Source organism: Nannobrachium achirus (genome assembly GCF_963921795.1).
Source record: "Nannobrachium achirus genome assembly, chromosome: 4".
NCBI lineage: Eukaryota > Metazoa > Chordata > Actinopteri > Myctophiformes > Myctophidae > Nannobrachium > Nannobrachium achirus.
This window is the reverse complement of record NC_137813.1, coordinates 20,859,213-20,881,588: the sequence shown is the minus strand read 5'-3', so window position 1 is coordinate 20,881,588 and position 22,376 is coordinate 20,859,213. Positions and strand designations below refer to the sequence as shown.

The following is a 22,376-nucleotide window of genomic DNA, read 5'->3' as shown; positions in this document are numbered from 1 at the left end:
GTATGGGTCCATTTGGACCCCTAGTGGGCTCCAGACCAGACGTTGAGAAACAGTGCTCTACACACCGCACCAGTCTACTCTCCCACGGAATTATTGCTCTTATTATCTCTTGATCCATTCATCAAATTTGACAACATCTTTTAACGATAATATGCAAATTTTACAGTATATAGATAGATACAGATAGACAGACAGATAGACAGACAGACAGACAGACAGACAGACAGACAGACAGACAGACAGACAGACAGACAGATAGATAGATAGATAGATAGATAGATAGATAGATAGATAGATAGATACGGTAGATAGATAGATAGATAGATATAGATGCTCATTTATATCAGTAATTAAGAAATTGAAAAAGACAGCTGTAACTCAAAGACACATCAGTCATTTTTATTACTGCTACATCGCGGACGTGTTGTCCTTTGCTCGTGTGTCACTTGTGGTCGTTCAGCTAAATCGCTGCGAAGCTTATCTTAAGAAGGAAACAATACACAGTACAATGCTGTCAAAGAAAGGCAAACATAAAGTCAGGCAACAGCGAGAATAGTTAAGTGAAGCAGAATGTACACTTTGGAAGACATGACCCCCCGTGAGCCCTGACCTCTACCTTCACAACAAAGCTCATTTCCAGGCTGTCAACAACCATGAGCCATTTGTATACAAAACTAAAATTAGAGAAAGAAAATCCTTTATTTATGGAACCGTTTTTTGCTTGTTAGACACCTTGGGAAATATCACTGTGTTTATATTAGAAGGGAAATACATGCACCATCTGTTAAATAAAATGTGACACCTAGCATGCAAAGTTTACATCTAGACAGAAATAAATGCTCAAGTTTGGCTTATCAACTAGACTGAATGGCTTGTATAGCACCCGAAAAAAGGCTACTCAAAATAATTAAATTAAAAAAAGACTTCTTAAGCACATGGAATTGACCAGCTGCAATGTACATTTTCAGGATCTTACAAAACAAATGGGCAACTCTTGTTTCCAATTTCCCATTTTATTCACATACAAGGGAGCTGGTATCGACTGCTTTCAGTCTCAGGGTTTGGTATTCATATTAAATTAGATGCTTTTTCCTCCATTTATGTGCTTCTGTCCCATGGGTGTTTTCTGTAGCCCCAAGAATCCCAGACAGTCCGTCGAAATTGTGCAAAAAGAGAGAGATGGGCACATTATTTTTCGTCTGAGCTCGTCGATAATCTCCTCATCTCTTCCGCACATTTATGCTTCAGCTGCCTCATCATTCGTACAACCCATCCCTCCCTCCATCTCCTTCATCCCGCCAGTTCCCTAGATGCCCTAGCACATATTCTCCTGAGAAAACAAACAAACACACACACACTACTCTCCTCACGTCTTGACAATACAGGCTTTCTAATAAAAGCAGGGTTGGCCATCACCAGTCCTGTTTTCTTTCACTCCGTTCTTTCTCTCCATCTCCCTACTACTCCCCACCAATCATTTCTTTTCGATTTATTTCCCCTCAGTTTTTCCGATAGCGGTTCTTTGCTGGTTTCTCACCACAGCCGGTAGCCTCGCAGGAGGACAGGCCGGGCTGCTTGCCGGCATTGACGCTGCTGAGGAGGGCAGGCAGCTCGTGTGTGATCGCCTTCTCAATCTTATCCAGGAGACAACCTCCCATGTAGGAGCACTGAGACGACAGGGCTTTGAAGTTGCTGATCGGATTGATGCCAAAGAAGTCACGGTACGCGTTGCGGTTGGGCAGGTCAAATCTGCTGACGTTGGTCTTGGCCAGGATGGACTTGAAGATGTAGAATTTGTCTGGGTCGTCCACGATCTCCTTGAAGACCAGGTCGGCATCACTGAAGTAGCTCATTTTGTCTTTGAAGGTCTGGACATACCGGTCGACCAGGAGAGCATGGATGCGCACGCGGATGCCGTGCTGGCGGATGAAGGCGATCTTGTTCTCCAGGCGGTTCTCAATCACCTGGTTGAGGTCCTCCAGCAGGGAGATTTCTTCACGCTTGAAGAGGTCGCGGCTGGTGTCGGGGGCATAGTCGTACGGCCAGAAGGAGCTGACGTAGACTCGGGGAGGCTCGGTCACGTTGATGAGGGGGGCTAAGCTCCAGAACAGGGCTCCATAAACCCTCATCAAGTCCTGGGTGGCCAGGTTGTCGGCCTTGTTGAGGATGATGCGGATCTGGGACTCGCGGCCCTTCAGCTGCTTGAAGAGCATCTCCAGCTCCAACCCAACGTCCAGCTTGGTGGGGTCGAACGTCACGAAGATCAGGTCAGCGCGGTCGATGAACCACTGGCAAACATCGTTGAAGGGGTAGCCTGGAGGGAAAAAGAGAACGTTCATATAGGCTGACCATACTGTACTTATCGCCAATGAGATCCTATGCCCTCGAAAAGATGCAATTAATTAAATATTCAACAAGATGGTGAATTTTGTCCACTGAGCCTCACCTCTCTCTTGCTGCTTGCGGTTCTCAATAATTCCTGGTGTGTCTACGAAGGTGACACGTTCCAGCAGCTTGTGGGGCATCTCGATTCCGATGAGCTTTTCCAGAAAGTTCTGGCCAAACTTCTCCAGAGGTGAGAAGGAGCGGGAGCTGTCTGCTGCCATGACAATGCCCTCCACAGAGCGCACCTTCTCCCCGTGCATGATCACAGTAAACTCAGAGGTAGTGGGTTCAGCACCTGAGGACAAGGGAATTATAAGTGTTTTACATAAGGCATATAAAAGGCATCTAAACCTTTTAAAGGGACAAAAGCCATTTCAAGTTTTAGGGGACTCAAACCCATACCAATAGGGGAAGTGTTGCACGATAACTAAACACTGTCTCACCATGTTTGGTTTTAGACCATTACAGGAGCCTAACCTAGTGAACAAAATGGACTAGAGGGTCTTGTTTGACATGACTCCTGTGATGATAGTGTGGCTTAATAATTGACTTGATATGGCTGTTCATGTTTAGATCTGAATCCATAATTACTGCAAGATTTCTGGCTTGACAGTGAGTCAAGGTCAGCACTTTAAGAGTATCTTGGCACCAAATACAATCATCTTAGTTTTGTCTTTATTTCGTTGAAGAAAATTGTGACATAGCCAGTCATTTATTTTGTCCATGGCACTGATATAGCAAATTTATAGGATAGTAGTCACTCGGTGAAAGCTATGTAAATTTGACTGTCACCCGCATAATTATGGTAGGCAATTTAGTTTTACAGCAAGGCCGAGGGCCAAAACTGTCCAGAACAGGGTTTGTTGTGTGCATGTGTCTGTCCCCACAAAAGTACATCAATCACAGGTCATGTTGCTACATCCATGACGGATGCATGAAATAGAACCACCTGCTACCATAAACACAAGACAAAAGTGGTTGTTTAGGCATGGCTTCTGTGTGGTTAAGAGAGAGAGAGAGAGAAAGGAAGGAAACAAGTGAAGACACAAAGTTGTGAAGAGAGCCTGGGTAACCTACCTGTGTATAGCTGGTAGGGACCTTCTTTCAAGCCAAGGAGATAGTTGATCATGGAGGACTTGCCTACACTCCAGGGCCCCAGGAACAGCACCATGGGCTTGGATGTAATCTCTCCATCTGTAAAGTAAGAACAGTACAGCAATTGTCATAAAAGAGGATAATAAATAATGACGCACCTTGCAAGTTAAGCCAAGTTGGAAAGTAATGGAAGAAAACAAAACTCAAATTAGGCTATGTGAGTACAGAAAAAATTAACACTTCCATTTTGATGTAGTTCTCACAAGGCTATTAGTTGGACTAAAATAGCAATACTGTCACTCAAGTTTGTTTGGAGATGGACAATGTTTTTGATTCTTCCAGCAGCTTGATGCTCCCAGCAGCACAACAAAAAAGTCTCTTCATTCAAGGCTTGAAAAACGCTGACAAAGAAAATAAATAAAAGCGATCCAGAAAAAATAAAAGCAATACACTGTTCATGCGCTGTACTCATCATGCTAGGACTTTACAAACAGCAGCATAAGGCAACCTCAACCAAATGCCGCAGCCCGGTCTTAAACAAACATGTCAATACATTGATAAAAGACAGTCACATAAATGGACAAAGCTCCCGTAGCAAGCTGAGGTGTGTGTGTGAGTGGACATGGTGTTGGAGTGCCAGGGCTCAGTTGTACTGCATTATTCAACCAATTATACATAATCAATCTAAAAGAAAAGTGTAGTGACAAAAAGAAAAAGAAAGTGAAAGAAATGTCTAAATGTATTTTAGATTTTCACTGACGGCATATACAATCTATGTTACTGTAGGTCTATAAGTAACATAGATTGTGACATTTATAATTATTGAATAACTATGTGATATCATTGTTATGGACCATATCAAGTAACCGGACTATTGTCCAGCTTTATTTCTAGATACACTGCCAATGAGGAAGCTGCATTCTCGGTGACGTCACCTTTAGAGTAAACCCATTGACTTGAATGGGAATGTGTGAAAACGGCAACCACACTCGCAATTTCCCAGAAACGCATCTTTCTATAGTTTAAAAACTTACTCCAGTGGTGTCTGTCCCCAACCGTCGTCCGGTAATATTAGAGCACATGTTATGAGGCCAGCACAGCACATGCGCAAAGTCAGCAAACAAAAACAGTGTTCTGTTAATGTGTAATATGGAGGGGCCACCTTAACACCTTAACTGAACACTGTTTTTCTTTTCTTTTTTAACAGCTGTTTATTGTTAATCGTCTTGCCCATTTAGATTCAGCCAATCTCCCTCCATGTGTCCTGCGAGTCCCTGTCGCTGCCAAGACCGCTAGTCTTGGTCTGGGGAAGGTGTAGCGTCGTAGAGATGTAGACTACCATGTGACTCCTCCGATACACATGGAGCCGCCAGTGGCTTCTTCTGGTAACCGGTAAAGTCGCCGGAAAGAAACTCGCAGACATTTTTATTGTTGTATTTGTTTTACTGAGAATAAGGTTTATAACTTTAGGATTGCGCATATCTTTCTGAATTAGGAATAGGGTTAGGCTTTGGGCTTTGGCACCGTAGGAGCTGCAGTGGGAGATGTCGCTGAGGTATTTCACCCAGATCTCCTGACCACTGAACAGGCGTGCTGACCAACCAGTAACAGTTGCTAGTGTAGCCGCAAGAACACAAAATGCCTGGCCAAGGCAGAGGGTGGTGGTGTTTTGACACTACGCCCACCCAGATGCTCCCTTAAATCACCATTTCATATATTACTGCCTCGATAAAGATACACACTATTCTGCATGGTTTACTTCCTGATAGATTTAGTATATAGCCCATTTTGTAACTAGTATGTAGTACTAGTTAGTTATTATACACTTATAAGTTAATTATATTAGATCTTTTTGACTTTTCAATAGTTGAGACCAACCCCCATTAGTATATTTTTCCTCAACTCTGCAACACAACAAAACAATCTTGGATAGTATATCGAAAGAATTTGCCAAAGTGTTAACAGCGTAAATGATAAAGACAGCACAGATGAAATGGTGGTGTGATCCCGGTCAAAGTTTGATTGCCAACAACAATCAAACCGGTCCATATGGAAGGACCAATGTGACTGGGATCATAAAGGGACATGACGACAGATTAATGGGGGGGGGAGGTGGCAGTGCCATGCACAGGGAAGCCCCCCCATTATACCCACCTGTGTTGGAGGCCCCCAGGGTTCGTCCGGGGTAGGCTGTTAGATGAGTGGATAAATTAGTGTAAAGTCAAGAGAGAGATAAAAGGAATAGGAGGTTTAAGAAAGAGGGAAGACAACTCAGAGAGAGTGAGGGGTTTCTAGAAGCTACCGGGAGGGAGAGGAGTAATGTGAAATAATAATAATAATCATGGAAGGGATGGGAGATGTTGGGTGGAATATCAAACATGTACTTCTACAATGGCTTAATTAATAGGCTCTATGCACAGCAGCCACGTTGGAAAGAAATTGGGCCCCTTCCTTACTTGCTTCAAAGGTGTAATTTCCACCAAAAGGACCTTGGTTCAAGAACCAGTGCCGGTCAACTTTCTTGGAACCTTAGTTCGTTCGTTCTTGCGAACCGGCCCGCAAAATGGCTTGCGTTTCCACCAGATTGAACCAGATTGAACCAGAGGAACCAAGGATAGTACTACTTTTGTTGCTGATCGGTGCTCTATGTATGTGGGTGGGAAAGTTGGCACTCTGTCGAGGTGCCAACTTGCGCCTTGTTATTTATATCAGGTTGCACTTTTTGGTGGTGATGTCACCAAGAAAGGTGCTCCCTCATTGGCTATTGGCCCTGCCTCTATTCTGTCGATCGGATACACACAGCACCGAAAGTAGTACTTGCGCATTACGCTGGCGCAAGTACCGTATTTTCCGGACTATAAGGCGCACTTAAAAGCCTTTAATTTTCTCAAAAAACTACAGTGCGCCTTATAGTCCAGTGCGCCTTATATATGGATCATTCATTGACATTGACATTCCCTTTAGCACAGCTCCATCTGTTGGATGCATAACGCAACGGTAGCGTCTATTATGTGCGCCTTATAGTCAGGTGCGCCTTATATATGAAAACAGTTTGAAAATAGACCATTCATTGACAGTGCGCCTTATAGTCAGGTGCGCCTTATAGTCCAGAAAATACTGTAATAAAGAGGAGAAAAGGGGAATGAATATAGTAGAAAAATATAGTAGCCTACCTTTAACAACCAGCGCCAAGATTGCCATTGCTTTCAAATAGTGCCAGCTTTAATACGGGACATTCTCACAGAGAATTTAAGTAACATACGTAGTAGTATGTAATTAAGCCTAAGAGCCCAGTGAAGTAAAGGCAGTTTGTGTGAGAATGACAGTGTGTGTGTGTGTGTGTGTGTGTGTGTGTGTGTGTGTGTGTGTGTGTGTGTGTGTGTGTGTGTGTGTGTGTGTGTGTGTGTGTGTGTGTGTGTGTGTGTGTGTGTGTGTGTGTGTGTGAACCAGTGAACGGATCAGTCTCCAAATCAACTCAAGCAATGAACTCACACACTAGAATAAGGTGAAGCACATTGCACACACAGCCAATTAAAGCATCCAGCATACCTGAGATCTCGTGTTGTCTGAGCTCATTGTACTTGTAGGCCTGTTCCATGGGCTTGATAGACGAGCGGTAGATCTTACTCAACTTTTCCAGAGCCCCTGGAGGACAAGAAAGAACACACAAACCAGACAAGACGAGAGAATTAGAAAATGGGGGAGAATAAAGCTATGTTTGGAGAGGAGACTGAAAGACTCAGTTGGGATAGATAGAGAATCAACTATGAAGGTCTTTCAGCACCCCCTAGAGGCCATGCTGCTCCTTACACCAAAGTAGTTTGACCTGACCAACAGTGCCAGAGCTCAGATTATGATTTTAATTAGTATTTGTGCCAAAATTGATGGCGGGGAGGACAGCATATGGTATATTGATTTACTGAAAGATTAATACATAGCCTATGTAAACAACATCAAAAGCTTTATAGGGAAATAAAATAATACACCATAATTAAAGTGACATAATTGTTACAGTCCATTTGGTTCCATTTGTACACGCTCAAAGATAAATTAAGACTGAGGATTGTACTGTGTAGGATGAGTCACTCTGAGTATATGTGACTCATGCTGGAAAGGCTGCAAACAAAAGGGTACATATGTTGCACATTTGTAAAATAATCATAGAAACGTTGGGCCAGTGGCCAGGTTCCTATATTACGTTATGACGTAAACTGTGTTTGCTGGTCCTTTAAATTAAAAAGTTTGAGAACCACCGGTTCTGTAATTAATACATCTATAGCAGACGTGAAGTCCGCATAAACAGCTCTGACAGTGTGATAGAACCCTGGTTCCGGATCCCAACCCTAGGTACACAACCAAGCATAACATCAGCCATATGGACTTCTTACCTGTATAGTCTCGTGCCTTATTCTCCTCACTGGCGAGCCGCAACGTCTCGTCAATGTGAGATCTGTCTCTGAGGGGAAGGCCGGAGACATCTTCCTGCACGGCTTCCTCTGTAAAAGATCAAACAAAGAAAACAATAAGCGTCATAATGATGCAAATGCCAATACTTCCAATTGTAGTGTTTGCCTCTAGTCTAATTGCAATTTGGGTCAGTGGTTCTCAAAGTAGATCAGCTATTTTCGTTACATCACAAGACAAAGTCTAGGGCCTAAGTGGTTAAGGGTTTACGGGTCTGTCTGTTAGAACAAGAGTAAACTATGAATGGACAGCATTAGCAGGCTGTGCTCCCATTCATTTTAATTGTGTCCAGAGAACACAACAGCCAAGACATGTTAATCAATGCAATAATACCTGCGGACATAAAAGCATATCTCTCTACCTACAAATCAATGTGTCATCAGTAGGAATAATCTCATCCAAAGTTAGCCTAAGTAACAGAGCGAGAGAGATGGAGAGAGAGAGAGAGAGAGAGGGGGGGAGGGAGAGTGTATTTACACTAGACTAGTGCTGTGTGACATCTCCATATTTGAATGTATCATATTGCTTAGATCACAGCTGCTAATACAAGCCACTCTCAATTTAGCAATCGCATGACTAAAAATAGCGAGACAAAGACATGTGTTTGACGTCGCCATGGCTTTGCAACAACAGAACATGGAGATAGAGACTGGAGGGACTCCCCCTGCTCTGGCTTCATAACAGATGCGGAGGAGAACACTAGACCAGCACTCCCCATTGCCCACTGTACTGGACAGTGGTGGAAAAAGTACTCTCATTTTTTACTTAGGTAAAAGTATCAATACTGCAACGTAGCAAATACTCTAAAGTGTACTTGAGAAAAAGTACAAAAGTATTGCTTTATTGGCATCAAAATGTACTTAAAGTACCAAAAGTAAAAGTACTCATTAAGCAGAATGTCCCATTTCAAGTTTTCAAATGTATGAAAAATCTTTTGAAAATAGACGATTTACAAGCTCGCAATGTGTTGCGATATTGTGAGCTTAATTGTAGATTGGTTATTTTCAAAAGATTTTAAAACGGCCGAAATGTATTTAGGGTTGAAGCAGTTCATTTATGTTTTGTAACAACAATCAATCTACAAAGTAACTGGTAACTAAAGTTTTCAAATAAATGTAGTGGAGCAAAAGTACAATATTTGGAACCGAGATGTACAGTAGTGGAGTAGAAGTAAAACAAAGTTATTGGAAATACTGTGTACAAAAACCTCAAAATTGTACTTAAGTAAATGTACTTTCCACTACTGACACTGGAGACAATGATATGTCATCCTCTCTGCCTTTCTTCTAAATCTAAAACCCTTGTCAGGGACTTATCAGCCTGTTAGACCAGCCCATTGTGGCCGTCTATATGGCCACACAACTGAGACCAGACCTCCCAGCTCCCACCCATTGCATTTCACATGCACACACGCACCCACAAGCTGGGTCCTATATATAGGTACCTAGGCCTGGGACATAGGCCTATTCAAAGCTCACACTGCCATGACCAGGGGAGGGTAGACTCTGTGCTGTCATGGGACTTGGTATGCAACTCCCACATTCGGTATTGACACTTCCCCACGAGTGTTGACTGATTTGTTTAGATTTTTTGGTATTTTCCTGTAGTAGACAGACAGGAAACTGAGGGCACAGGCAGAGTCTACTTATTCAAACTCGGACGCTTGCGACTCACAAGGAGTGAGTTTTAGCCAGTACGTAACCACATGGTTACTGGCTAATTTCGGTGTTGTCTATTTTCAAAGGCTCCCACTTGATCTGAGCATATGCTTGAGCAATTATTCAAAAGGATTTATGCTTGATAGATGCCAACGATAAGGGGTGGGCTTATTTCTACATTCAAACTTTTTAAGATACAGTAGCTTCTATGACAATAATATTAATATCGATGTGAAATATTGTGATATGTCTTGATGTGTCCGCATTGGCAGAGAAGTTGACAACAGCCTTGACAAAGGAGTTAATGATCATCTCAAATATAAGGAAGATAGTCATATTGACAGGGTCAATAAGCACATTTACTTAAGTACTGTACAATCTTGAGGTATTTGTACTTTACCTGAGTTTTTTCCAATTTACAATATTTTTACTTCTACTCCACTACATCTCGGATCCAAACATTGTACTACTTACTCTGCTACATTTATTTGAAAACTTTAGTTACTAGTTACTTTGCAGATATAAATTATAATATTATAAAACACACATACTAAATGAAATTCAATGTAAGGCCGTTTCTGGCTTACAACTGTGTTTTCATGACAATGTGACTGAAACATCTGGTTTGCTCTAGAGTCTATCAGAATGTTCCAGCACCATTGCACATTACTGCTCATTGCCAAATTTGCTATCCCAGTAGGGCGAAATGTAAAACTCCTGGAATCTTCTCGCGTCACTTTTGTTCGAGCTTGCATGAGAGTGGTTTCTGAACTAAACAATACGAACGAAACAATAAGAAGCGTCAAAGTTCCAACGGTCAAGGGTGACGCCTGAGCTCAAGAAACAATCTCTAAAACCGTATCCCTTGAAACAGCTACTGTACCCACATGCTCTTTAACCAATACATCACATGTACACTACACACAATTAACCACAATTATCATGTCATGTCACCATCATTCATTTTGTAGATAAACAATACTGAAATATAATTTGCACTGCATTGAGGGTCAAAGCCTAAGGTGATGATGATTGCATTCTTTGTGGCATCATGTTTCAGATATAATTCCTGTCTGTTTACTGACTATTGGAACCAAACTAAAATCGTGTGGCTGCAAATATGTGCCTCCCTCCCTCTAGAATGACAGAATGTGAAAAAGGCTCTGTGTCGAAATGTTAATCTATAATAAAGCCTCGACAAAAATCTTGCAAAGTTGCAGTGTGCAGACTTCTATATTGTATGTTGCCTTATCCTGCACCTGCCGTCCTGCGGATGTGCCGGTTTTATTCTTCCCTCCAGACCAGTGGTTCTCAACCAGTGGTCCGTGGACAACCAGTGGTCCTTGGGGGGGTTCCAGGTGGTCCCCAGCTAAATGGAGAGTTGGCAGCTAAATGGACCATACGGTCTCAAGAGATAATTATTGTTAAATATCTGCATAACTTTATTTAAAAGGAGTCTACACAATAAGAGAATGTAGAAAATGTGCCTCTCCTATGTCACCACACCAATACAGCATGGAAGTGTGGACAAAAATGCATCCAACAACAACAAAATGTTCTAAGTTTTGGGTCTGAGAGGCTAAATCTCATCAAATGGTGGTCTGTGGCTCAAATGCTGAATAAATAATGGCCCTTGAAATGAAAAGGGTTGAAAACCACTGATCTAGACAGAAACCATGTGATTTAACGCTATCCATTCAGCACCTCATATTCCAGTTAAGTAAAAAAAAAATCTAAATTGTACTTAGATATACTTAGTTACTTTACAACATCGCAAATCTCTTAGTTGAAAATAGCTGATCAACAATGTTCGGCTATTATGGAATGCCAAGAATGGTGATGCTACGGTTTAAGTGGTTAAATTAGCTCCAAGCTACTGTGGGTATGAGGCAATTGTTCATTTTCTCACTCACAGCATTTCTTATCAAGTGTCTATGATTGACTCCTGGATCAAATTACGAGTAGTCGTCCAAAGTCAAGCTGGCACTGCAGTGACATTGATCCATTAATGAATCTCTTCTTCGCTCACATTACACCAGGGCACCGCGGTAAAAAAACACACCACGGGAGGTAGGCTACTGTTTTCCTAATGGCATAATATCCTTCAGGATTTCACTGAGCACACGACAGATGCTCCTTCCAGCAAAGTGGAGGCTGTAGAACATAATTTTGGAATTGCCCAAAAGTGGACAAATACTGGGATGATGTGTGGTCACTGGTCAGTAATAAATTTAGGAGATATTGAAATACGAAATACCGAAGACAAGTGTGGTACTGTATCTAGGAAACTTGACGCAGGAGAATACACATGGAGAAGACATGTATCTGGTCAAGGTGTTGCTGGCAGCCAGCAAAAAAGCCATCACAAGATTGTGGTATAAAGGTGACAAGGGCTGTCACGATATGACATTTTACATGACGATTAATTGTCATTCAAATAATTGGCGATTAACGATTTAATTGTGTTTTTGTCGTTGATAATTACATTTCTGTTTGGATATGGCAGATATGATACATAACCTAAACACACAAATACATTACTGACATATTTGACGACTTACTACTTAAAAAATAACATTGATAGTGGAAATAGCCGATCTACAGCGTTGTGAGCTTGTAGATCTGCTATTTCCACTATTTCTGACATTTTTTCAACATTCACGATTATGACAAAATAATTGCGATAATGTCAAATAATCACGATTAGACGATTATGTAATAATTGTGACAGCCCTAAAGGTGACCCTACAACTTGTGAGCAGTGGCTGTGCATTGTGGAGGAAATATATGTGATGGAGAGATTTACACACAAACTCAGGTTGCAAGAAGAGTTATTCATTGAGAAATGGGAAAAGTGGACTATGTTTAATACCCAGCAGGATGATACCACCAATGACTATATCTAAAAAAGGACTGAAATATGATGGTTGAAATGTTGTAAAAATGTTAAACTTGCATTGTATGTACATGTGATGATCGCAAATAAAGATCGAGTTTAAAAAAAAGAATTGGAAGCTGTGACACACTGCTTGTTAAGGAAGAGCACTGCTACACCCTCCACCTGCTAAAAATAGCCGTGCGTAATCGTGCTCCCACCAGCATGGCACAGCACGAGAACAAGAGCAGCCAAAAGGTTAACAGTCTGGATAAAAAGGGGTACAGTGCCTCAGAAACGATTCAATAACAAATCTATAATAGGAGGTTCCTACAGGAGACAAGATTGTTGTGGACAGAGTATGAGGGAAGATTAGATTGACCACAAAAGTCCCATACTTCATTGTATAACAACGAATAGGGGAAATAGGATCTTGAAAGTATTATCACCGTTCAAGAATTTATTTGAATCTTTGAAAATGTCCACCTGTAAGGACATGCTCAAAATAGGGGCACTAGGTAGAAAGTGGTTTAAGGAGGTAAGAGGACATCAATCTGTCCTGTCATTGAGGCCTCTTTAGGCCGGAGTGGAGGTCAACTGCATGTAACATCATCCGTCCAGATTCTTCTGCTCAAATTCTACTACAATGACTTTTATTGGGTGAATGTAACACACAATAAAGCGCTAAATGCAGGCCATTTCTTTGGTCACAATAAAACATGACATGTTCATATGGTCCCATCCCTAATAGTGAGAAGTTAGTGTAAGATGTCTAAGAGGTACTTCAGAATGATACGTCAAGTATCAGGATTTATGGTGGATGTAGCTGGAAATCCCACCCCAGTCCCTGAGCAAGATACTTTTCTGTTGCCCGGGAGCATGCATGTTTAATGATATCAAATTCACCGGGTTTAAGTCATGTCTAAAATGTAATTTCCACTTTGTGAGACTTCACATAACAGAAAATGGGATGGATGATGGGATGGATGATGGTCAACACAAATTACGATTTACGATATTATCGTGATAATCAAAATATCCCCAACATCCATTATCCTAGGGTGGAACATCAAAAAATAGCAGATCTACAAGCGTTGTGAGCTTGTAGATCATCTATTTTTTTGCAAAAAGATTTGGTAGAGTGAAAAAAAGACTTTATCAAGTACGTTATTTGATTTCCAGGTCCGTTTTACCAATTATAGAGGGTTTAAGTGGTACCGGATATGCAGCTCTGCAAATAAAAGGATTGATCCCAGTGCATGACGGAGGATAATTTCCCATCCCTATTCACCATGCCCCAAGTTAGCAGCTGGTCAAAGTGAGTTTAAGTGTAACGTGAAATAGAATGCTCTTTGTATAGGCCAACCTGAAGTTACCTCCACCCGTGATTCCCAAACTGTAGTACTGTAAATAGACCTGCATGGTGGACTGCAGTAGCAGATTTGATCAGAGACATTTCAAGAAATACACAACAAACACTCCTATAAATGGCCACTAAATAGGAGAAAACAGTTTGGTGCGAGCTGGCTGCAATGGATAGGCCTATGTATAAAAGTATGGCTATCACCAGCTATATAGTATGTGGTCTATGTCACAACCCTGCATTGAGTGACCTAGTAGGGATTGAAAATAGAGGGTCGGCTGACAGCACAGTACGTTTGAGGTGCGGATCACTTCTTCTCAAAGCATTATACCTGTCAGCGTCAGGCAAGCACAGAGAGCTTAGTGAAACTGCTGTAACCTGAGGCGTCATTGAGAGCGGCCGTGTCTTTTGACACGAGCCTCTTGAGAGGGCCTTAACTGCCGTGAACTTGTTAACGCCTGCCCCGCTAGTCGAGCCCCGGCGCAGGCCCCCTGGACCGAGCTGTGCAGAGATCAAAGAGTATGTCTTGCCCGCGGACAGCAAACCTTGCATCAGTCTCGGAGCACTCTAAATTAACCCCGCGGGCGCCGGGGGAGCAGATATGAACCCCGGACATCTGTCACTGAGCCGGTTGCCAGGCAGCCGTCCTCGGTTTGGGGGAAAACATTCCGATGGTACCAGCCCATCCTGTAGGAATGTTGGTGATTTGGCCTCAGTGGCAGAGTATAGTCACACCTCAATTATATCAGTATTAGCTCAACGCCGCAAGCGGAGCTGATGGTCATTCACAATGTGGAGGGAATTGAGTGATTATATGAATTACGCACAATAAGACTATAAGACTTTGTTTCCAAAGCTTTAGATCGATTAGTAGCAAAAAGGTCAATCAATCACTCACTATTCTTATCATAGGAAACAGCTAATTTGATAGTTTTGAACTGTAAAACGAAAAGAGAATGTTGAACTTTCATATTTAGCGTCTGCTCTACTCTGGATACAGTGTGTGTGTGTGTGTGTGTGTGTGTGTGTGTGTGTGTGTGTGTGTGTGTGTGTGTGTGGGGTGGGGTACACTGTGTATAGTACAGTGTCAATTAGATTAGATTGAACATGATGAGGGCTGTAAGGTCCGGAGCTTTCTAGGCTTCTCAAGAGGATTTTCCACTCAAGAAGACTTTATCCTGAGGGTTTTGATAGGGTAGAGTCACTGGCGGGCGACACATTTAAACATAAGTAGCTTAACATGAGTCATTCAATCCTAATAGACCATCTCAGCAGGACACATCCCCATGGAGCACCTGGTCTGGCCAACTCACCTTTGTGCTGACCAGGGGCGTCACAAGGGGGGGGGGGAGTGGGACTGAGTTATAGGGCCCAAGGTGGAGGGGCCTGGAATTATTTTATACTTTAACTATTGAGAAATAGCAGATATACAAGCTCACAGCGCGGCACCGAGTGCCGCGCTGCAAGCTTGTAGATCTGCTATTTTAGAAAAGTTGTGAAATTGTGTGCAAATCTTTGAATATATGTATTTGTTAAGCGAACATTTGTAACTCAAATTTTGCTTCTGGGGGGGTCCCTCCCTGGAACTAAATATTTTGAGATGGGGTTCCGTGGCCAAATACATGTCATTTTGGGGGTCCTTCACGTGAAACTGTTTGAGCACCACTGACATAGAAACATAGGTTTTTCAAAAAACCTTAGAAGGATTTGAAATATTCAAAGACTTGCACAAGCGATCTTTCAAAAATAGCAGATCTACAAGCTTGCAGAGCTTGTATATTTGCTATTTTTCAATAGTTAAAGTATCCAGGGACCAGAATTTGGTACGACACCCCTGTGGACAACTAACCATTGTGCTCACAAATCGAATAACAGACAAAGAGATGCATACATTTGACCAGTAGTGGGAAAAGTATCCAAATGTTTTACTTAAAAAAGCTCAGTCCAGAATTCAGAATGCACTTGAGTAAAAGTACAAAGGTATTGGCAACAAAACGTACTTGAAGTACCAAAAGTAAAAGTACTCATTATACAGAATGTCCCATTTCAAGTTTTCAAATGCGTTTCAAATTTCAAAATTTATAAAAAAGAAACCTTTTGAAAACAGCAGACCTACAAGCTCACAATGCGTTGCATCGCGACACATTGTGAGCTTGCAGACCGGCTATTTTCAAATGGCCAAAGTGTATATGGGGCTGAAGTGGTTAGTGTAAGTTTTGTAGTAATAATTAAAATGCACAAAGTAACTAATAATTGAAGCTTTCAAATAATTGTAGTGGAGTAAAAGTACAATATTTGCCTCTGAGATGTAGTGGAGCAGAGGTATTGGAAATTGGAAATACTCAATTAAAGTACAAATAGCTCAAACTTGTTCTTAAAGGGGAAGACCACCCATTTTCAATATTGAAATATGTCATTAATATAACTTAGAGGAGTTGTGTGGAAATAGAAAAAAAGTTCCCCCCCTTCTGTGTTGCCTAGAACTGGAAGATTGATTTGGGGGTTTGTATTGTAAAGTACAATGTGTGATGACATCAAGTTGTAATTTACAATATAAACCCCAACATCAATCCTCCAGTTCTAGGCAACTCGAGTCAAAGGTATATTAATGACATAGTTCAATATTGAAAATGGGTGGTCTTCCCCTTTAAGTACAGTACTTGAGTAAATGTATTCTGTTTTTACACCACTGCGTTCAACTTGCACTCACACTCCAAACTACTATTCATTTCCTCCCGCCCTAAGAGGTAGCCTCGCGTAGCCAGGCTTACTCATCTGCGAAGAGAAAAGCCTGGTGACAATAGAAGGCAGAAGACGTTCTGGGAGGGGGGCCTGAATTTTCCCGGAAGCTGTATTTTTTTCACAGTGCGGTGTTCCTGCAAACGTATTCCCTGCACGAAAAAATCTGGTCTACGTCTCCTGCTACGTCGGTTACGCTCGCAATAAACAATATACAAACAAAAACATTGATTCAAGCAATGTTACACCTATTAAGAGTGAGTTAAGAGCTACAATCTATTTTAGTTTTTTCGCTGGGGAATGTAAACAGACCCGCATCGCATGACGTAACGTCCGTTAAACGCAGCACTTCCGCTAGGAATTGTGGAACACACCGGAAGCCCTATTGTCTACAGGGTGCCTAAGAGGTGGTCACAGGCTTGAGGATGGACAGAGCAGGGCTGCACAGTGCCTGGTGAGTTGGGGGCATGGCAACAGGTGCTGGCAGAGCTGGTACACCCCCCCCCCATGACCAGAAATAGCCCTACAATGGGGCAGAAGATGGAAAGAGGAGGGCGGGGGTGGGGGGGGTGGAAATGGCTATTTCAAGGGTGTGAGTGTTAGTCAGTCTGGAGACATCCCCATCCAACAGGCCTTGGTGCAGTGGGACATGCAAAGGCCCATCACTTCCACTGCACTAGGTCTGCTCTGGTGTACCAATGTCTACCTATGGGTAGCAAATACAGTGCTGCACTCACTGAAATCAATTCTTATTTTTCTTGTGAAAGAAATTGCCTTTAGTGCACAATTAAAATTTCAGTGCAACTTGACATAACATCCGTTGATATGCCCATGAAGTTCGGATCTTGATGTGTTAATCGAGACTGCTGCAGTACCGGGTACAACGTCTCAACAACAGCGAAATATATTCAAAGCACTTTGAGCCGGGTTGCTTTTTAGGGCCAATCTTTAGAGGCTTAAGGGCCTTCCATCAGACCAATGCCAATGCCACCATGATATTGTCGTTGTCGGGTGGAAACCTCATATCTCCAAGTTTCAATTTGTACGTTCTTTCGCGAAGTAAAGCCCTGCTTCGTCATACAAGGCCGTCACACAAAAGTAGTGAAAACAGCAGATCTACAAGCACACAACACCTCGCGGTGCGAGGCGTTGTGTGCTTGTAGATCGGCTGTTTTCACTAGTTTAAATCATTTTTTAAAATGATAAATGCCAAACGAGCGGTTTTGGACATACAAGGTTTTTATCGGACAACGACGATTATGGAGCAGGACATATCCGGGTGGTAAGTCCCGGGATCAATTCGAGGACACACCGGAGAAGTGGGAAGAGGAAGGACGAGGGCGTCGAGAGGAACTTTACGCGGGAGTGTTGATCTCATCCAACCATCCCTGCTCCCCTGCTCCCCTGTCCCCGAGCCAGAAGACGTCAAGTGACCTTGAGGCCGGAGCCACGTGTCCCACGGAGGGGTGGGGAGGGAGGGAGCGGGCTGGCCGCGACAGGAGGGGTCCCCTCTACTACTATCACCAGAGGGATGTCCCAGACATGCCGTCAGCGGAGAGCCAATGGATGCTTTCTGCAGCCCGTGCCAAAGACATTCTGCTGTATCAATGATGGCGATAGCGTTGCAACTCCCGAATGTAAACAGACTGTAAAAACACAAACTGATGTTGTCCATAAATAACTCCGTTGTGAGATCAGCTTGTTTTGGACTCACTCCACACAGAAAAGCTTTGACAGGGAGAAAACACTTTTTTTTTCTCCACTCAAGATTAAGTCAAGAACCTCATAGGCCAGAATTACATTTTGAATGAAAATAGACTTTTAGCTGTAAATTACTGTAAGGACCACTAGCAGCAGCGTTTAAATATAATTTGTGGAACAACTGTGTCACTCCCTGAAAATAACAGCTTAAAAAAACAAAACCCACAATTAAAATGTACAGTATTTCTTGTTATTGTTAGAGAGTGACATGTCATACTGTCCTGAGACTAGGACCTGACCTATAGGGTGTAACAGCTTGGTCTTTGACCCCAGGAAAGTGTCTCTGTTTGTGACAACAGACGTGACAGCCAGGCCACCGAGTCAACACAGCATTCCTGTCAATTACCATCTTCTAGGAATAATTTTGTATCCCGAGACCTATAAGGCACTGTAGGTACATTGTAAAAATTTCAAGAACAGATCATTTTCGGGACCATGTAATAAAGCCTTTAAAGTACAATAAGAATAGCTTCTTAAAAGGCAAAGCAGTATGTCTATTTTAGTCTAATGACATTGCCTACTACTGATGCGCTTCTCAAATCAAAAGGTAGACCATAATGTATGCTATTTAAATAGCAAAATATTGTAAATGAATGGCGTGCCTGTGCATTTGTTTCATTTAAGAGCCTTGCTCTTAAACTTGCAATAGAATCACAGGAACACGTGCACTTATATCTCATAACAAAGACTTCACAACATTACCCAACAGTTTTATCTTGTAAAACACATACTCCCAATCAAACCACTCCACAGAGCATGGAGCAGACAGTCAATGTTGATAACATGATAGCAACCTGACTTCACATTTAATTAGAGCAGGGTTTTCAACGTTTTCAGGCCAAGGACCCCTTAGTTGAGAGAGAGATGAAGCAGGGACCACCACAACCTGTTCATAGATTCCATATAGTTTCATTAGTGTATTTTGGATTCATGTCAATTTGTGTTTTCAGATATTTAACCACTTGAGCCGTCATTACCTAATAAACTTGACCTTTCACCCTGTACTTAGTCTGCTCTTTTCCCCTCTACACCAAACCTCTTAGCCGAAAATAGCCGATCTACAAGCTCACAATGCCTCCTGAATTAGAGGGACACAGCATCTTCTGTCAATCTCTACAGTACATTGCTCCCTCTATCAGCTAAATATCAAACCCCAAACACAAGTGCTGCTCACAACAGCATAGCTTGTTGGCACCCATGTGTCTGCAGTGCACACTGCAGTGCATGAACTGAAAAACACGGCAGCCAATTTTGAAACAGAAACATCAAAAGGCATGAGTCTGGAGGACAAGTTACAATTTAGGCAATTGGCGGATGCTCTTAGTGGCCGGTCACTCCGAGCACTATAACTAAAACAACACCCATTCACAAGTGTCTTTGTTTTAGTTGTGGTGGAACAGTTTAATTTAACTATATCTTTGTAGTTTTAGTTATAGTAATAGTGCTCTGTTTATCCAGTGCAAACTTAGTGCAAGAGTGGAGTAAATGGCATGAACCATATAGTCAACAAATGACAGGGGGAAATGGTCAAAAACAGAATGCAAGGAGAACAATTAAAGTTCTACAAAGTACTTCAACTATAGGATAGCAGGTGCCTAGCATCTGTCTAAACATCGGGCTATCGAAATAACATACTTAGCAGTTAGCACTCGTGGACAAGCAAATGGAGGCGTCTAGGAAAGCCTGAGCTTCAACCCCGGCCCAAACCTCAGTCTGCATGCCCCTCCTGCCCGGAGAATGCATGTCCCTACAAGGCCAGCTGCTGGGAATAAATTGTGATTGTGTGACAGTGCAGGGTGACAGCAGCTGTCCAGCTTGTCTAAAGGGTAGTGAGTGGCCGGGAGGGGAGGGGAGAGGGCCTGGGAGGAGGGGCAGCTCAGGGGGAAGGGAGGGGAGGGGAGGGTGGACCCACAGTGGACGGTGTAGGGTTTCAGGAGGCCTTCCAATCTTAGACACCTGGCTGGAATACGAAGGCCTGGCCCTCGGTTCTGGGGCTAAAATGCCCCCTCAAGGACGGACAAGGGTGACAGACAAGGGTAACACCTTGTTTCTGGATGGGGTCGTCTGGATGTGAGCAGGGCCACCACATCATTCAGTCAGCTCCATCGGTGACATGTAGCCATGAAACCATTCAGCCGTGATCATCACAGTCTGTTAGGCTATTGATAATAGGCCCGGGTAAAAACTAGAGTACTATTTTGCACAAATCCCATCGTGTAGTATGAAGTATGAAGTATGGAATAACTTTGTACAATGCCTTTGAGATTGTGAAGCAAAAAAAAAAAACAATCTATGAGTGGAGGCCTGTATGGTTGCTATCTTTTACGCTAAGCCCTTCCATCAGTTGGTTCCACGCTTTAAGACAGCTGACACACAGCTGCATCCCCGGGAGAGAGAGGCCAGGCACCACTATTCTACAGCCTTAGTGGCATCGTTGTTAGGACATTGCAGTGCCATGTTCGTTGTCTCATATCTGTATAAAAACAGTGCAATCAGGGGATTGCACTGCAGGCCCCCATGCAGTACACCACACAAATCTTAGATAACTCTCTGGCTGACTTGGGTGACGCTATCTTGTGACAGTGTGGCGATATGTTCCCTCACACTGAACTCACACGTGCTCTAGTCCAGTGGTTCTCAAAGTGGATTTCAATAACTCTCTAGGTTCCTTTATGGCAAGTCTGTAACTAGTGTACAAATGGAAACAAATGGACATTTGGTTCCATTTGTACACTAGTCAGAGTTAAGGGGAGACCTTGAAATGTGAACATTTGAGAAACACTGCTCTAGCCAGCTCCCCTGATATCCCACTCATTCAACATGACAGAGGAATTGGCCCAGGTTGGCCAGTGATCGACAGAACAGATCTGACAGTGAAGTTGATCATCACGGCTATGACCGGGATTGACCGCTGCAACAATCTGAATCAGAGCTGAATCCTTGACTATATAATCCCTTGTCATTACAGTATCTCACAAACAAAGCAACAGAGTATGACCACCACGGTACCTATATTGAAACCCAAACTTAGTGCACTCAATGCCACTGACTGACTTAAACCCAAAGCTTACTGTACACCATGCCACTGACTCACGCTGTACACCAGCAGTATATAAGCACAATAAAAGAGACAAAATGCAGTGCAGAATTGCAGATGCCCACTGCCATATATTGGCCCTGCTGCTGCTGGTCAACACACGGCGGCGGGGAAAGCAGCTGGAAAAGGACTGGTATTGGTTTGTTAAAAGGTTTTGAGCTTACCTGCTGTGGCCTGCAAGAGCAGCACGGAGACAACGCAGCAGATTGAGACTAAACCCTTCATGATGGCTGCCAGGAGAACTGTGATAGTCACACTGACTATATATACCACGGCACGAAGGTTAAAGGGCATGGAGGGAAAAGGGGGTGCGGCATGGAGAAGGCCAGCGGGCGGGGGGTGAGAGGTGTGTGTGTGTGTGTGTGTGTGTGTGTGTGTGTGTGTGTGTGTGTGTGTGTGTGTGTGTGTGTGTGTGTGTGGGTGTGAGTGCCAGGCGTCACAGAGTCACAGCATACCAAAAGGTCCTTACGTATGCAAACAGCTGACTCCTTTTTAAACAGGTTGCAGCTTAGGGCTCCCACATCGAGGCAAGGGACCCCTGCTCTAAAAATCAGTGTGAAGTCATTGCACATCACTATGGCAACAATAATACACTTGTTACACAGGCCAAGCGCAGATGTATTTTTTAACCGCTTAAAAGGTGCTGTAAGTGACGTTTTTTTGGTTGAGACAAAAAGGGTTTTTGTTTAAAGAAGAAGTTGTAGTTCTAATAGTTGTAGTTCTAATATTCCCGTGGTTATAGTTTGTTCTGTAACAGGGGATTCCCCATCTCTCCAGCTCTTTAGTAACAATTATATAGCTTTAAGGCCTATACTTTGTTATACTTCGCAGAAATAGCCGATCTACAGGCTCACACAAGTCACAAGACACTGTGTCTGAGAGTTTGTACATCTGATATTTTTGAGAATTAAATAAAAAGGTTTTTTGTTTTAATTCTTT

The 22,376-nt window shown here is 42.7% G+C and overlaps 1 protein-coding gene across 1 annotated transcript; it reads right to left on the bottom strand.

Moving 5' to 3' along the window:
- Nucleotides 1-1,499: 1,499 nt before the first annotated feature.
- On the bottom strand, nucleotides 1,500-21,704 carry srl (sarcalumenin; the record flags this gene model as incomplete). The annotated part of the gene is made up of 6 exons (XM_080724407.1): nucleotides 21,602-21,704; nucleotides 7,869-7,976; nucleotides 7,030-7,125; nucleotides 3,463-3,579; nucleotides 2,447-2,680; nucleotides 1,500-2,314 (listed from the first exon to the last, which is right to left on the bottom strand). The coding sequence occupies exons 1-6, from the start codon at nucleotides 21,660-21,662 to the stop codon at nucleotides 1,500-1,502; spliced, it is 1,431 nt and encodes a 476-aa protein (XP_080580533.1). The 5' UTR covers nucleotides 21,663-21,704.
- Between the last annotated feature and the right edge of the window lie 672 nt (nucleotides 21,705-22,376).